At 39.0% G+C, this 15,276-nt stretch overlaps 1 protein-coding gene across 4 annotated transcripts in view; it reads left to right on the forward strand.

The window, feature by feature from the left end:
• SYN1 (synapsin I) overlaps nt 1-15,276 on the forward strand; it is a 76,718-nt gene that overhangs the window by 25,168 nt on the left and 36,274 nt on the right. For all 4 annotated transcript variants that reach the window (XM_072125123.1, XM_072125120.1, XM_072125121.1 and 1 more), the window contains exons 4-5: nt 2,964-3,120; nt 3,363-3,452. In XM_072125123.1, coding sequence (XP_071981224.1) covers nt 2,964-3,120; nt 3,363-3,452 — 247 coding nt within the window. The remainder of the gene's footprint in view (nt 1-2,963; nt 3,121-3,362; nt 3,453-15,276) is intronic.

Raw genomic sequence — 15,276 nt, forward strand, 5'->3', positions numbered from 1 at the left:
TGAGGCTGGTATCATGGGTATAGTGTTAGTGGGTGAGGCTGGTATAGTGGGTATAGTGATAGTGGGGGAGGCTGGTATCATGGGTATAGTGATAGTGGGTGAGGCTGGTATCATGGGTATAGTGATAGTGGGTGAGGCTGGTATCATGGGTATAGTGATAGTGGATGAGGCTGGTATAGTGGGTATAGTGATAGTGGATGAGGCTGGTATCATGGGTATAGTGATAGTGGGTGAGGCTGGTATAGTGGGTATAGTGATAGTGGGTGAGGCTGGTATAGTGGGTATAGTGATAGTGGGTGAGGCTGGTATAGTGGGTATAGTGATAGTGGGTGAGGCTGGTATCATGGGTATAGTGATAGTGGGTGAGGCTGGTATCATGGGTATAGTGATAGTGGGTGAGGCTGGTATCATGGGTATAGTGATAGTGGTTGAGGCTGGTATAGTGGGTATAGTGATAGTGGGTGAGGCTGGTATCATGGGTATAGTGATAGTGGGTGAGGCCGGTATAGTGGGTATAGTGATAGTGGGTGAGGCTGGTATAGTGGGTATAGTGATAGTGGATGAGGCTGGTTTAGTGGGTATAGTGATAGTGGATGAGGCTGGTATCATGGGTATAGTGTTAGTGGGTGAGGCTGGTATAGTGGGTATAGTGATAGTGGGTGAGGCTGGTATAGTGGGTATAGTGATAGTGGATGAGGCTGGTATAGTGGGTATAGTGATAGTGGATGAGGCTGGTATCATGGGTATAGTGATAGTGGATGAGGCTGGTATCATGTGTATAGTGTTAGTGGGTGAGGCTGGTATAGTGGGTATAGTGATAGTGGGGGAGGCTGGTATCATGGGTATAGTGATAGTGGGTGAGGCTGGTATCATGGGTATAGTGATAGTGGGTGAGGCTGGTATAGTGGGTATAGTGATAGTGGGTGAGGCTGGTATAGTGGGTATAGTGATAGTGGGTGAGGCTGGTATAGTGGGTATAGTGATAGTGGGTGAGGCTGGTATAGTGATAGTGGGTGAGGCTGGTATAGTGGGTATAGTGATAGTGGGTGAGGCTGGTATAGTGGGTATAGTGATAGTGGATGAGGCTGGTATAGTGGGTATAGTGATAGTGGGGGAGGCTGGTATCATGGGTATAGTGATAGTGGGTGAGGCTGGTATAGTGGGTATAGTGATAGTGGATGAGGCTGGTATCATGGGTATAGTGATAGTGGATGAGGCTGGTTTCATGGGTATAGTGATAGTGGATGAGGCTGGTATAGTGGGTATAGTGATAGTGGGTGAGGCTGGTATAGTGGGTATAGTGATAGTGGGTGAGGCTGGTATAGTGGGTATAGTGATAGTGGGTGAGGCTGGTATCATGGGTATAGTGATAGTGGATGAGGCTGGTTTCATGGGTATAGTGATAGTGGATGAGGCTGGTATCATGGGTATAGTGATAGTGGGTGAGACTGGTATAGTGGGTATAGTGATAGTGGATGAGGCGGTATAGTGATAGTGGATGAGGCTGGTATCATGGGTATAGTGATAGTGGGTGAGGCTGGTATAGTGGGTATAGTGATAGTGGGTGAGGCTGGTATCATGGGTATAGTGATAGTGGATGAGGCTGGTATAGTGGGTATAGTGATAGTGGATGAGGCTGGTATAGTGGGTATAGTGATAGTGGGTGAGGCTGGTATAGTGGGTATAGTGATAGTGGGTGAGGCTGGTATCATGGGTATAGTGATAGTGGATGAGGCTGGTATCATGGGTATAGTGATAGTGGATGAGGCTGGTATAGTGGGTATAGTGATAGTGGGTGAGGCTGGTATCATGGGTATAGTGATAGTGGATGAGGCTGGTATCATGGGTATAGTGATAGTGGATGAGGCTGGTATAGTGGGTATAGTGATAGTGGGTGAGGCTGGTATCATGGGTATAGTGATAGTGGATGAGGCTGGTATAGTGGGTATAGTGATAGTGGATGAGGCTGGTATCATGAGTATAGTGATAGTGGGTGAGGCTGGTATAGTGGGTATAGTGATAGTGGGTGAGGCTGGTATAGTGGGTATAGTGATAGTGGGTGAGGCTGGTATCATGGGTATAGTGATAGTGGATGAGGCTGGTGTCATGGGTATAGTGATAGTGGGTGAGGCTGGTATCATGGGTATAGTGATAGTGGATGAGGCTGGTATAGTGGGTGTAGTGATAGTGGGTGAGGCTGGTATAGTGGGTATAGTGATAGTGGGTGAGGCTGGTATAGTGGGTATAGTGATAGTGGGTGAGGCTGGTATCATGGGTATAGTGATAGTGGATGAGGCTGGTATAGTGGGTATAGTGATAGTGGATGAGGCTGGTATAGTGGGTATAGTGATAGTGGGTGAGGCTGGTATAGTGGGTATAGTGATAGTGGGTGAGGCTGGTATAGTGGGTACAGTGATAGTGGATGAGGCTGGTATCATGGGTATAGTGATAGTGGGTGAGGCTGGTATCATGGGCATAGTGATAGTGGGTGAGGCTGGTATAGTGGGTATAGTGATAGTGGATGAGGCTGGTATAGTGGGTATAGTGATAGTGGGTGAGGCTGGTATAGTGGGTATAGTGATAGTGGGTGAGGCTGGTATAGTGGGTACAGTGATAGTGGATGAGGCTGGTATAGTGGGTATAGTGATAGTGGATGAGGCTGGTATAGTGGGTATAGTGATAGTGGGTGAGGCTGGTATAGTGGGTATAGTGATAGTGGGTGAGGCTGGTATAGTGGGTATAGTGATAGTGGATGAGGCTGGTATCATGGGTATAGTGATAGTGGGTGAGGCTGCCTACGGGGCCTTACCTCTCTGGTTTATCCATTGCTAGACAGGATTGCCAATCAGGGCCTTAGGAAAGATGGGTGATAGCTCCTTCGGAGTGGGAAATGGCAGCCAGAGAGACTCATACTTAAGATATTATTCTGACTTGTGGGTTTTTGTCCCTTATTGGTCTCGTAGGTCCCTGAAGCCAGACTTTGTCCTCATCCGCCAGCACGCCTTCAGCATGGCGAGGAACGGAGACTTCCGTAGTTTGGTGATCGGCCTGCAGTACGCCGGCGTCCCCAGCCTAAACTCTCTGCACTCGGTGTATAACTTCTGTGACAAGCCCTGGGTGGTGAGTACCGGTACATTAACCCTAACACCTCCAGAGCCCATGGTGCTCTGCCTTTACAGCAGGCAGTAAAACAGGTTGCCACCAGTGTAGTCTCCTCTGCCGACATCTAGTGGCCAGTAAGAAAACTGCAGCACTTTGTAACGCTATTGTGATGCTGCCGCAAGGAGACGTATTTCTCTATTCATTGTAACCATTTACCTGACCCGTCGTTCCATAACATTGATTGTATCTTCATCTTACAGTTTTCTCAGCTGGTCCGTCTACAGAGGAAGCTTGGGCCCGAGGAATTCCCTCTGATTGAGCAAACGTACTACCCCAACCACAAGGAGATGGTGAGTCACAGAGCTAATATCTGTCTGCAGCCAACCACAGCTCCGCAGCTCATGAATAACACCTTGTAAGAGGTCTGGTGTCCTGTACTGACCCCCAGACCCAAGCAACAGTGCGCATTCTGTACCCTCCATGTTATGTCCTGCACACACACAGAGGTTACAGGTCAAAGATTAAGCTTGGAAATCTGATCTCAGAAACCACTGATGTAAAACAGATGTTTATCTGTAGATCTCTGTATATCACTGCACGTTTCCCCAGATAATATCAACCACATTCACTCTGACTGTCATATCCAGAAGGATTAGATTACATACTGCCCTCTAAGGACAAGAGTATAACTACTATAATACTGCCCCCTATGTACAAGAATATAACTACTATAATACTGCCCCTATGTACAAGAATATAACTACTATAATACTGCCCCCTATGTACAGGAATATAACTACTATAATACTGCTCCCTATGTACAGGAATATAACTACTATAATACTGCCCCCTATGTACAAGAATATAACTACTATAATACTGCCCCCTATGTACAAGAATATAACTACTATAATACTGCCCCCTATGTACAAGAATATAACTACTATAATACTGCCCCCTATGTACAAGAATATAACTACTATAATACTGCCCCCTATGTACAAGAATATAACTACTATAATACTGCCCCCTATGTACAAGAATATAACTACTATAATACTGCCCCCTATGTACAAGAATATAACTACTATAATACTGCCCCCTATGTACAAGAATATAACTACTATAATACTGCCCCCTATGTACAGGAATACAACTACTATAATACTGCCCCCTATGTACAAGAATATAACTACTATAATACTGCCCCCTATGTACAAGAATATAACTACTATAATAGTACCCCCTATGTACAAGAATATAACTACTATAATACTGCCCCCTATGTACAGGAATATAACTACTATAATACCGCCCCCTATGTACAAGAATATAACTACTATAATACTGCCCCCTATGTACAAGAATATAACTACTATAATACTGCCCCCTATGTACAGGAATATAACTACTATAATACTGCCCCCTATGTACAAGAATATAACTACTATAATACTGCCCCCTATGTACAGGAATATAACTACTATAATACCGCCCCCTATGTACAAGAATATAACTACTATAATACTGCCCCCTATGTACAGGAATATAACTACAATAATACTGCCCCCTATGTACAGGAATATAACTACTATAATACTGCCCCCTATGTACAAGAATATAACTACTATAATACTGCCCCCTATGTACAGGAATATAACTACTATAATACTGCCCCCTATGTACAGGAATATAACTACTATAATACTGCCCCCTATGTACAAGAATATAACTACTATAATACTGCCCCCTATGTACAAGAATATAACTACTATAATACTGCCCCCTATGTACAGGAATATAACTACTATAATACTGCCCCCTATGTACAAGAATATAACTACTATAATACTGCCCCCTATGTACAGGAATATAACTACTATAATACTGCCCCCTATGTACAGGAATATAACTACTATAATACTGCCCCCTATGTACAGGAATATAACTACTATAATACTGCCCCCTATGTACAAGAATATAACTACTATTATACTGCCCCTATGTACAAGAATATTACTACTATAATACTGCCCCCTATGTACAAGAATATAACTACTATAATACTTTCCCCTATGTACAAGAATATAACTACTATAATACTGCCCCCTATGTACAAGAATATAACTACTATAATACTTTCCCCTATGTACAAGAATATAACTACTATAATACTGCCCCCTATGTACAGGAATATAACTACTATAATACTGCCCCCTATGTACAAGAATATAACTACTATAATACTGCTCCCTATGTACAGGAATATAACTACTATAATACTGCTCCCTATGTACAGGAATATAACTACTATAATACTGCTCCCTATGTACAGGAATATAACTACTATAATACTGCCCCTATGTACAGGAATATAACTACTATAATACTGCTCCCTATGTACAAGACTATAACTACTATAATACTTCCCCCTATGTACAAGAATATAACTACTATAATACTGCACCCTATGTACAAGAATATAACTACTATAATACTGCTCCCTATGTACAGGAATATAACTACTATAATACTGCACCCTATGTACAAGAATATAACTACTATAATACTGCTCCCTATGTACAGGAATATAACTACTATAATACTGCCCCCTATGTACAAGAATATAACTACTATAATACTGCCCCCTATGTACAAGAATATAACTACTATAATACTGCTCCCTATGTACAAGACTATAACTACTATAATACTTCCCCCTATGTACAGGAATATAACTACTATAATACTTCCCCCTATGTACAAGAATATAACTACTATAATACTGCACCCTATGTACAAGAATATAACTACTATAATACTGCTCCCTATGTACAGGAATATAACTACTATAATACTGCACCCTATGTACAAGAATATAACTACTATAATACTGCTCCCTATGTACAGGAATATAACTACTATAATACTGCCCCCTATGTACAAGAATATAACTACTATAATACTGCCCCCTATGTACAAGAATATAACTACTATAATACTGCTCCCTATGTACAGGAATATAACTACTATAATACTGCCCACCTATGTACAAGAATATAACTACTATAATACTGCTCCCTATGTACAAGACTATAACTACTATAATACTTCCCCCTATGTACAAGAATATAACTACTATAATACTGCCCCCTATGTACAAGAATATAACTACTATAATACTGCTCCCTATGTACAGGAATATAACTACTATAATACTGCTCCCTATGTACAGGAATATAACTACTATAATACTGCTCCCTATGTACAGGAATATAACTACTATAATACTGCTCCCTATGTACAGGAATATAACTACTATAATACTGCTCCCTATGTACAAGAATATAACTACTATAATACTGCTCCCTATGTACAAGAATATAACTACTATAATACTGCTCCCTATGTACAAGAATATAACTACTATAATACTGCTCCCTATGTACAGGAATATAACTACTATAATACTGCTCCCTATGTACAGGAATATAACTACTATAATACTGCTCCCTATGTACAGGAATATAACTACTATAATACTGCTCCCTATGTACAAGAATATAACTACTATAATACTGCTCCCTATGTACAAGAATATAACTACTATAATACTGCTCCCTATGTACAAGAATATAACTACTATAATACTGCTCCCTATGTACAAGAATATAACTACTATAATACTGCTCCCTATGTACAAGAATATAACTACTATAATACTGCTCCCTATGTACAGGAATATAACTACTACAATAAATCAAAGAAAAAAAGTTTACGGTAACGGCTCACCCGCAGTTGGTTTCAATTTTGCAAGTGGAGTAATCCGGCCGGGTGCAGAGGGAATCCCTGTGACGCTGGTCCGGAAATCCAGGGTCAGGTATATAGAAACAAACAATGGCAAAAAGCAAAGGAAGGGAATCCAGCATTCAACATCCGGTAGATCCAAAGGAAAAAGACTCGCTGTTAAAACATGTCCAAAAATTTATTCTTCATATCCTTAAAAAACAGAGGAAAAATTCCAATAGTAGAACAACATGGGAGTAACATGAATGGTAATCGCACAGGACCGACCAAAAATACAGCGGTTACGCGTTTCGGACTATAATATGTTAGTCCTTAGTCATACCTAAGTTGCTGTGTCTCGCTCCAGACTTAAATGAGAGTGGATGCAGTATGCACAAGCGGACTTCCGGCGTGGGAGTGCCACACCCTGTAGGAGGTGTGCCCTTAGCTCGTTAGTGTGGATGGTAACAGGTGATGTTTACAAAAAATGTTAACAGGTAATGTAAACGATTACATGCAAGTATTTGTGCATTAGATATGATTATGTCAATATATGTATAACAAATCCTGTTTATGATTCAATCAGTGTGAATGATAAAGGGTAATGTTTACAAAAATGTTAACCGGTAATGTTAACGTTTACATACAAGTATTTGTGCATTAAAATGATTATGTCAATATATATATATATATATAACAAATACTGTTTAATTCAATCAGTGTGAATGGTAACAGGTAATGTTTACAAAAATGTTAACAGGTAATGTTAACGATTGCATGCAAGTATTTGTGCATTAGAAATGATTATGTCAATATATGTATAACAAATCCTGTTTATGATTTAATCCCTTGGGAAAGCGAGTGTCCAGATTTAGAATCCAGAAAGCTTCTCGCATTAATAATAATTTTTTCCAGTTGCCACCTCTATTTGGGCGTGTGACATGCTCAATGGCCGTCACTATCATTCCACTCATGACCCCGGCGTGTTTATCCTTATAATGTCTTGAAATACCAGATAGATTGCGTGAGCTGGAGATAGTGGTAGGATTTGCTCGCTGATCCGGTCTTTTAATTTTCTGACCGTACAGCCCACATACTGGAGGGAACATTTGGTGCAGTGTATGAGATAGACTACATGCGACGTCTCACAATTCATATAAGTTTTAATCTGGTAAGAAATATTAGTAGTTACAGAAACGAAAGAAGTTTTTTTAGGAATGAATTTGCAGATGTTGCATCTAGACCCGCCGCAACAGTAACTACCTTTTGTTTGTAGCCACGTTTTAGTTACGGTATTAGTGGAAAAAGTATTTGGGGACAAAATATTGCCCAATGTTCTGGCTCTGGACGAAACAAAGGCAACCCCTTCGGATAGCACTTCCCTGAGTATAGTGTCATGTTCTAATATAGGTAGATGTCTCTTAAGGACTTTGATAATATCATAGAACTGCGTGCTATACTCCGTAGTGAAAGTGATTTTGGATCTTTTTTGCGGTGTGGACCCTTTAGGTTGCAGAAAAGATGAGCGGGGTCTGCTCCTCACTATATTAAATGCCCTGTTACAAAGCTTTTTGGTGTATCCTCTGGCTTGTAAAAGTGTGGTGATGGTGTGAGCTTCTTGTAAAAAGGTTTTTTCTGTGGTACAAGATCTCCTAGCCCGCACATATTCACCTATGGGGAGATTTTTGATGGTGTGTGGAGCATGGCAACTGGAAGAATGTAGTATAGTGTTGCCAGATGTTTTTTTGCGGTAGAGTGTAGTTTGGACCTTGCCACTTGTAATGTCCCCGATTAAGTTAATGTCAAGAAAAGAAATTTGGTTAGGTTGATATTCATAGGTAAATTTGAGATTATAGGAATTTTTGTTGATGTAATCGACAAACAGCCCGACCGTCTCCTGGTCCGAATTCCAGACCAGGAGACAGTCGTCTATATATCTGCCATACCAAACAATGCAGGGTAGAAAAGGGTTAAGTGAAGTGAAAAGATAATGCTCTTCCCACACAGCCATATACAAATTCGCCAATGACGGCGAAAAACTGGCACCCATCGGGCATCCTAATTTCTGTATATAGAAGCTAGAATTGAATGTGAAAAAGTTATTAGATAGTAGGAATAGCAAAACCATAAGCATAAAGTCTTGTAGCATGACGTCATAGTTACTAAATTTTCTTAGATGGTATTCCAGGGCTTCCGTCGCTCTTGAATGTGGAATTGAAGTGTAGAGTGCGGTGACATCGCACGTAAGCCATCCAGAAGTTTCCGTCCAGTCAAAGTCCTCCATGGCTGTAAGTACGGATTTGGAATCTTGTAGAAAACCAGGTAGGCGAGATACTAACGGTTGAAGAAGTTTGTCAAGCCATATGCCCAATCTTTCATTTAGAGATCCTGTACTGGACACTATGGGCCTGAAAGGCGGTGGAAACATAGCTTTATGTGATTTGGGCAGGGCATAAAAGGAGGGAGTGACTGGATCTGGAGGTAAAAGGTACTCGGCTGTCTTCTTGTCAAATAGACCTAATTTTAAGCCTTCATCCAATAATACTTGTAAGTTATTTGAGATAGTGGAAGTGGGATCCCCCGTGAGTTTGCAATATACTGTGTCATCATTCAGCATCTTTTCCACTTCTTGTTGGTATAAGTCCTTATCCAGGACAATCACCGAGCCTCCCTTGTCGGATGGGCGCACATAAATGTAAGGGTTGTTCTTTAATTGAGAGATAGCTTTGTATTCTTGCTTTGTTAAATTGCTGGTATTAGATGTAGAATGCGTGTTGTTACAAAGAACTTTTAGGTCTTCCTCCACGTTTTTTTGGAAAAGATCCATCTCTATAGACCTGGTGTTAATAGGGTAAAACGAAGGATTGGTGGTGGTTATCACATGTGACGTATTTAGGATGGTAGTAGATTCGGGTTCTTCCGTGTCCATTTCCAATAGGTTGGTGAGAGTGACCTGTTCTTGAAATGTGTTTTTGAGACTGAATCTTTCTCGTCCTCGTGAATTAACGGCCATAACAGTGTTACAAGGGGTTGTGGATGTAACCGAGGCTTCTGATTGATGAAAGTGTTTTTTTACCGTAAGTAACCGTATGAACCTATTTACATCTTTAATGGTTTGGTAAAGATTCATGTTGTTCGTGGGAGAAAAACTCAGACCCTTGTTAAGTACTCTTAGCTGGTCTCGGGTGAGAGTACAGGCCGATAAATTGATCACACTAGATGTAGTGGAAAGTTGGCTTTGTGAAGACATGTCATCATGGAAGGAATAAAGTGAATTAGAAGCAGAGCGGTGGTTGTCGTACAGTGGAGAGTGACTTATTTCTTGTTCTGGCGAGTTGTATATGTTTTTGCTGGTATTTCTTTTGGAATGTTTCCTGCCCGCTCTTCTACATTTTTTAGAGGCTTCTTTGCCCTGACTTTGTCGTTTTTTGACGTTTCTGTTGCATTGGAATTGCGGTTGGTTTCTATGTCAGATATGTCAGTGTTTGGGTCTGATTCACATTCCGAGGAGGAGAAGGTAACCTTTGCCTTTGACTTCCTGCGTTTGGGTTTGCGGCGTAGAATGGACTTATATCTGGACTGAGATGACTTTAGGTAAACTTGATTCGTGGCATAATCTTCAAGATCTCTGTTGAACTTGTCTTTTTTGGTTTTAGTGATTTGAGTTTCAAGAGTGTCCAACTTAACTTTTAGTTTCGATTGTAGCAAGGTATATTGGTCTGATCCCACAAAAGGTTGAAGTTGGTCATGGAGTTGGTTAATTTCAAGTTGTAGAGACTGTAGCTGTTCTTGTTCATTTTGTATTATCAACTCCATTAATTTTAGAGAACAGGATGAAAGAATTTTGTTCCATTCAAGTTCAAAATCTTCCTTTTGGGTGTTACCATCCACACTAACGAGCTAAGGGCACACCTCCTACAGGGTGTGGCACTCCCACGCCGGAAGTCCGCTTGTGCATACTGCATCCACTCTCATTTAAGTCTGGAGCGAGACACAGCAACTTAGGTATGACTAAGGACTAACATATTATAGTCCGAAACGCGTAACCGCTGTATTTTTGGTCGGTCCTGTGCGATTACCATTCATGTTACTCCCATGTTGTTCTACTATTGGAATTTTTCCTCTGTTTTTTAAGGATATGAAGAATACATTTTTGGACATGTTTTAACAGCGAGTCTTTTTCCTTTGGATCTACCGGATGTTGAATGCTGGATTCCCTTCCTTTGCTTTTTGCCATTGTTTGTTTCTATAACTACTATAATACTGCCCCCTATGTACAAGAATATAACTACTATAATACTGCCCCCTATGTACAAGAATATAACTACTATAATACTGCCCCCTATGTACAAGAATATAACTACTATAATACTTCCCCCTATGTACAAGAATATAACTACTATAATACTGCTCCCTATGTACAAGAATATAACTACTATAATACTGCTCCCTATGTACAGGAATATAACTACTATAATACTGCCCCCTATGTACAAGAATATAACTACTATAATACTGCTCCCTATGTACAGGAATATAACTACTATAATACTGCCCCCTATGTACAGGAATATAACTACTATAATACTGCCCCCTATGTACAGGAATATAACTACTATAATACTGCCCCCTATGTACAAGAATATAACTACTATAATACTGCCCCCTATGTACAGGAATATAACTACTATAATACTGTCCCCTATGTACAAGAATATAACTACTATAATACTGCCCCCTATGTACACGAATATAACTACTATAATACTGCTCCCTATGTACAAGAATATAACTACTATAATACTGCCCCCTATGTACAAGAATATAACTACTATAATACTGCCCCCTATATACAAGAATATAACTACTATAATACTGCCCCCTATGTACAAGAATATAACTACTATAATACTGCCCCCTATGTACAAGAATATAACTACTATAATACTGCCCCCTATGTACAAAAATATAACTACTATAATACTGCCCCCTATGTACAAGAATATAACTACTATAATACTGCCCCCTATGTACAGGAATACAACTACTATAATACTGCCCCCTATGTACAGGAATATAACTACTATAATACTGCCCCCTATGTACAGGAATATAACTACTATAATACTGCTCCCTATGTACAGGAATATAACTACTATAATACTGCCCCCTATGTACAAGAATATTACTACTATAATACTGCCCCCTATGTACAGGAATATAACTACTATAATACTGCCCCCTATGTACAAGAATATTACTACTATAATACTGCCCCCTATGTACAGGAATACAACTACTATAATACTGCCCCCTATGTACAAGAATATTACTACTATAATACTGCCCCCTATGTACAAGAATATAACTACTATAATACTGCCCCCTATGTACAGGAATATAACTACTATAATACTGCCCCCTATGTACAGGAATATAACTACTATAATACTGCCCCCTATGTACAAGAATATAACTACTATAATACTGCCCCCTATGTACAGGAATATAACTACTATAATACTGCCCCCTATGTACAAGAATATAACTACTATAATACTGCCCCCTATGTACAAGAATATAACTACTATAATACCGCCCCCTATGTACAAGAATATAACTACTATAATACTGCCCCCATATGTACAAGAATATAACTACTATAATACTGCCCCCTATGTACAGGAATATAACTACTATAATACTGCCCCCTATGTACAAGAATATAACTACTATAATACTGCCCCCTATGTACAAGAATATAACTACTATAATACCGCCCCCTATGTACAAGAATATAACTACTATAATACTGCCCCCTATGTACAAGAATATAACTACTATAATACTGCCTCCTATGTACAGGAATATAACTACTATAATACTGCCCCCTATGTACAAGAATATTACTACTATAATACTGCCCCCTATGTACAGGAATACAACTACTATAATACTGCCCCCTATGTACAGGAATATAACTACTATAATACTGCCCCCTATGTACAAGAATATAACTACTATAATACTGCCCCCTATGTACAAGAATATAACTACTATAATACTGCCCCCTATGTACAGGAGTATAACTACTATAATACTGCCCCTATGTACAGGAATATAACTACTATAATACTGCCCCCTATGTACAGGAATATAACTACTATAATACTGCTCCCTATGTACAGGAATATAACTACTATAATACTGCCCCCTATGTACAGGAATATAACTACTATAATACTGCCCCCTATGTACAAGAATATACCTACTATAATACTGCCCCCTATGTACAGGAATATAACTACTATAATACTGCTCCCTATGTACAGGAATATAACTACTATAATACTGCCCCTATATACAAGAATATAACTACTATAATACTGCCCCCTATGTACAGGAATTTAACTACTATAATACTGCCCCTATGTACAAGAATATAACTACTATAATACTGCCCCCTATGTACAGGAATATAACTACTATAATACTGCCCCCTATGTACAAGAATATAACTACTATAATACTGCCCCTATATACAAGAATATAACTACTATAATACTGCCCCCTATGTACAGGAATTTAACTACTATAATACTGCCCCTATGTACAAGAATATAACTACTATAATACTGCCCCTATGTACAAGAATAAAACTACTATAATACTGCCCCCTATGTACAAGAATATAACTACTATAATACTGCCCTCTATGTACAGGAATATAACTACTATAATACTGCCCCCTATGTACAGGGATATAACTGCTATAATACTGCCCCCTATGTACAGGAATATAACTACTATAATACTGCCCCCTATGTACAAGAATATAACTACTATAATACTGCCCCCTATGTACAGGAATATAACTACTATAATACTGCCCCCTATGTACAAGAATATAACTACTATAATACTGCCCCCTATGTACAAGAATATAACTACTATAATACCGCCCCCTATGTACAAGAATATAACTACTATAATACTGCCCCCATATGTACAAGAATATAACTACTATAATACTGCCCCCTATGTACAGGAATATAACTACTATAATACTGCCCCCTATGTACAAGAATATAACTACTATAATACTGCCCCCTATGTACAAGAATATAACTACTATAATACCGCCCCCTATGTACAAGAATATAACTACTATAATACTGCCCCTATATGTACAAGAATATAACTACTATAATACTGCCCCCTATGTACAGGAATATAACTACTATAATACTGCCCCCTATGTACAAGAATATAACTACTATAATACTGCCCCCTATGTACAAGAATATAACTACTATAATACTGCCCCCTATGTACAGGAATATAACTACTATAATACTGCCCCCTATGTACAAGAATATAACTACTATAATACTGCCCCCTATGTACAGGAATATAACTACTATAATACTGTCCCCTATGTACAAGAATATAACTACTATAATACTGCCCCCTATGTACAGGAATATAACTACTATAATACTGCCCCCTATGTACACGAATATAACTACTATAATACTGCCCCCTATGTACAAGAATATAACTACTATAATACTGCCCCCTATGTACACGAATATAACTACTATAATACTGCTCCCTATGTACAAGAATATAACTACTATAATACTGCCCCCTATGTACAAGAATATAACTACTATAATACTGCCCCCTATATACAAGAATATAACTACTATAATACTGCCCCCTATGTACAAGAATATAACTACTATAATACTGCCCCCTATGTACAAGAATATAACTACTATAATACTGCCCCCTATGTACAAAAATATAACTACTATAATACTGCCCCCTATGTACAAGAATATAACTACTATAATACTGCCCCCTATGTACAAGAATATAACTACTATAATACTGCCCCCTATGTACAAGAATATAACTACTATAATACCGCCCCCTATGTACAAGAATATAACTACTATAATACTGCCCCCATATGTACAAGAATATAACTACTATAATACTGCCCCCTATGTACAGGAATATAACTACTATAATACTGCCCCCTATGTACAAGAATATAACTACTATAATACTGCCCCCTATGTACAAGAATATAACTACTATAATACTGCCCCCATATGTACAAGAATATAACTACTATAATACTGCCCCCTATGTACAGGAATATAACTACTATAATACTGCCCCCTATGTACAAGAATATAACTACTATAATACTGCCCCCTATGTACAAGAATATAACTACTATAATACTGCCCCCTATGTACAAGAATATAACTACTTTAATACTGCCCCCTATGTACAAGAATATAACTACTATAATACTGCCCCCTATGTACAGGAATATAACTACTATAATACTGCCCCCTATGTACAAGAATA

The sequence above is a fragment of the Engystomops pustulosus genome, chromosome 9, assembly GCF_040894005.1.
Source record: "Engystomops pustulosus chromosome 9, aEngPut4.maternal, whole genome shotgun sequence".
Classification (NCBI taxonomy): domain Eukaryota; kingdom Metazoa; phylum Chordata; class Amphibia; order Anura; family Leptodactylidae; genus Engystomops; species Engystomops pustulosus.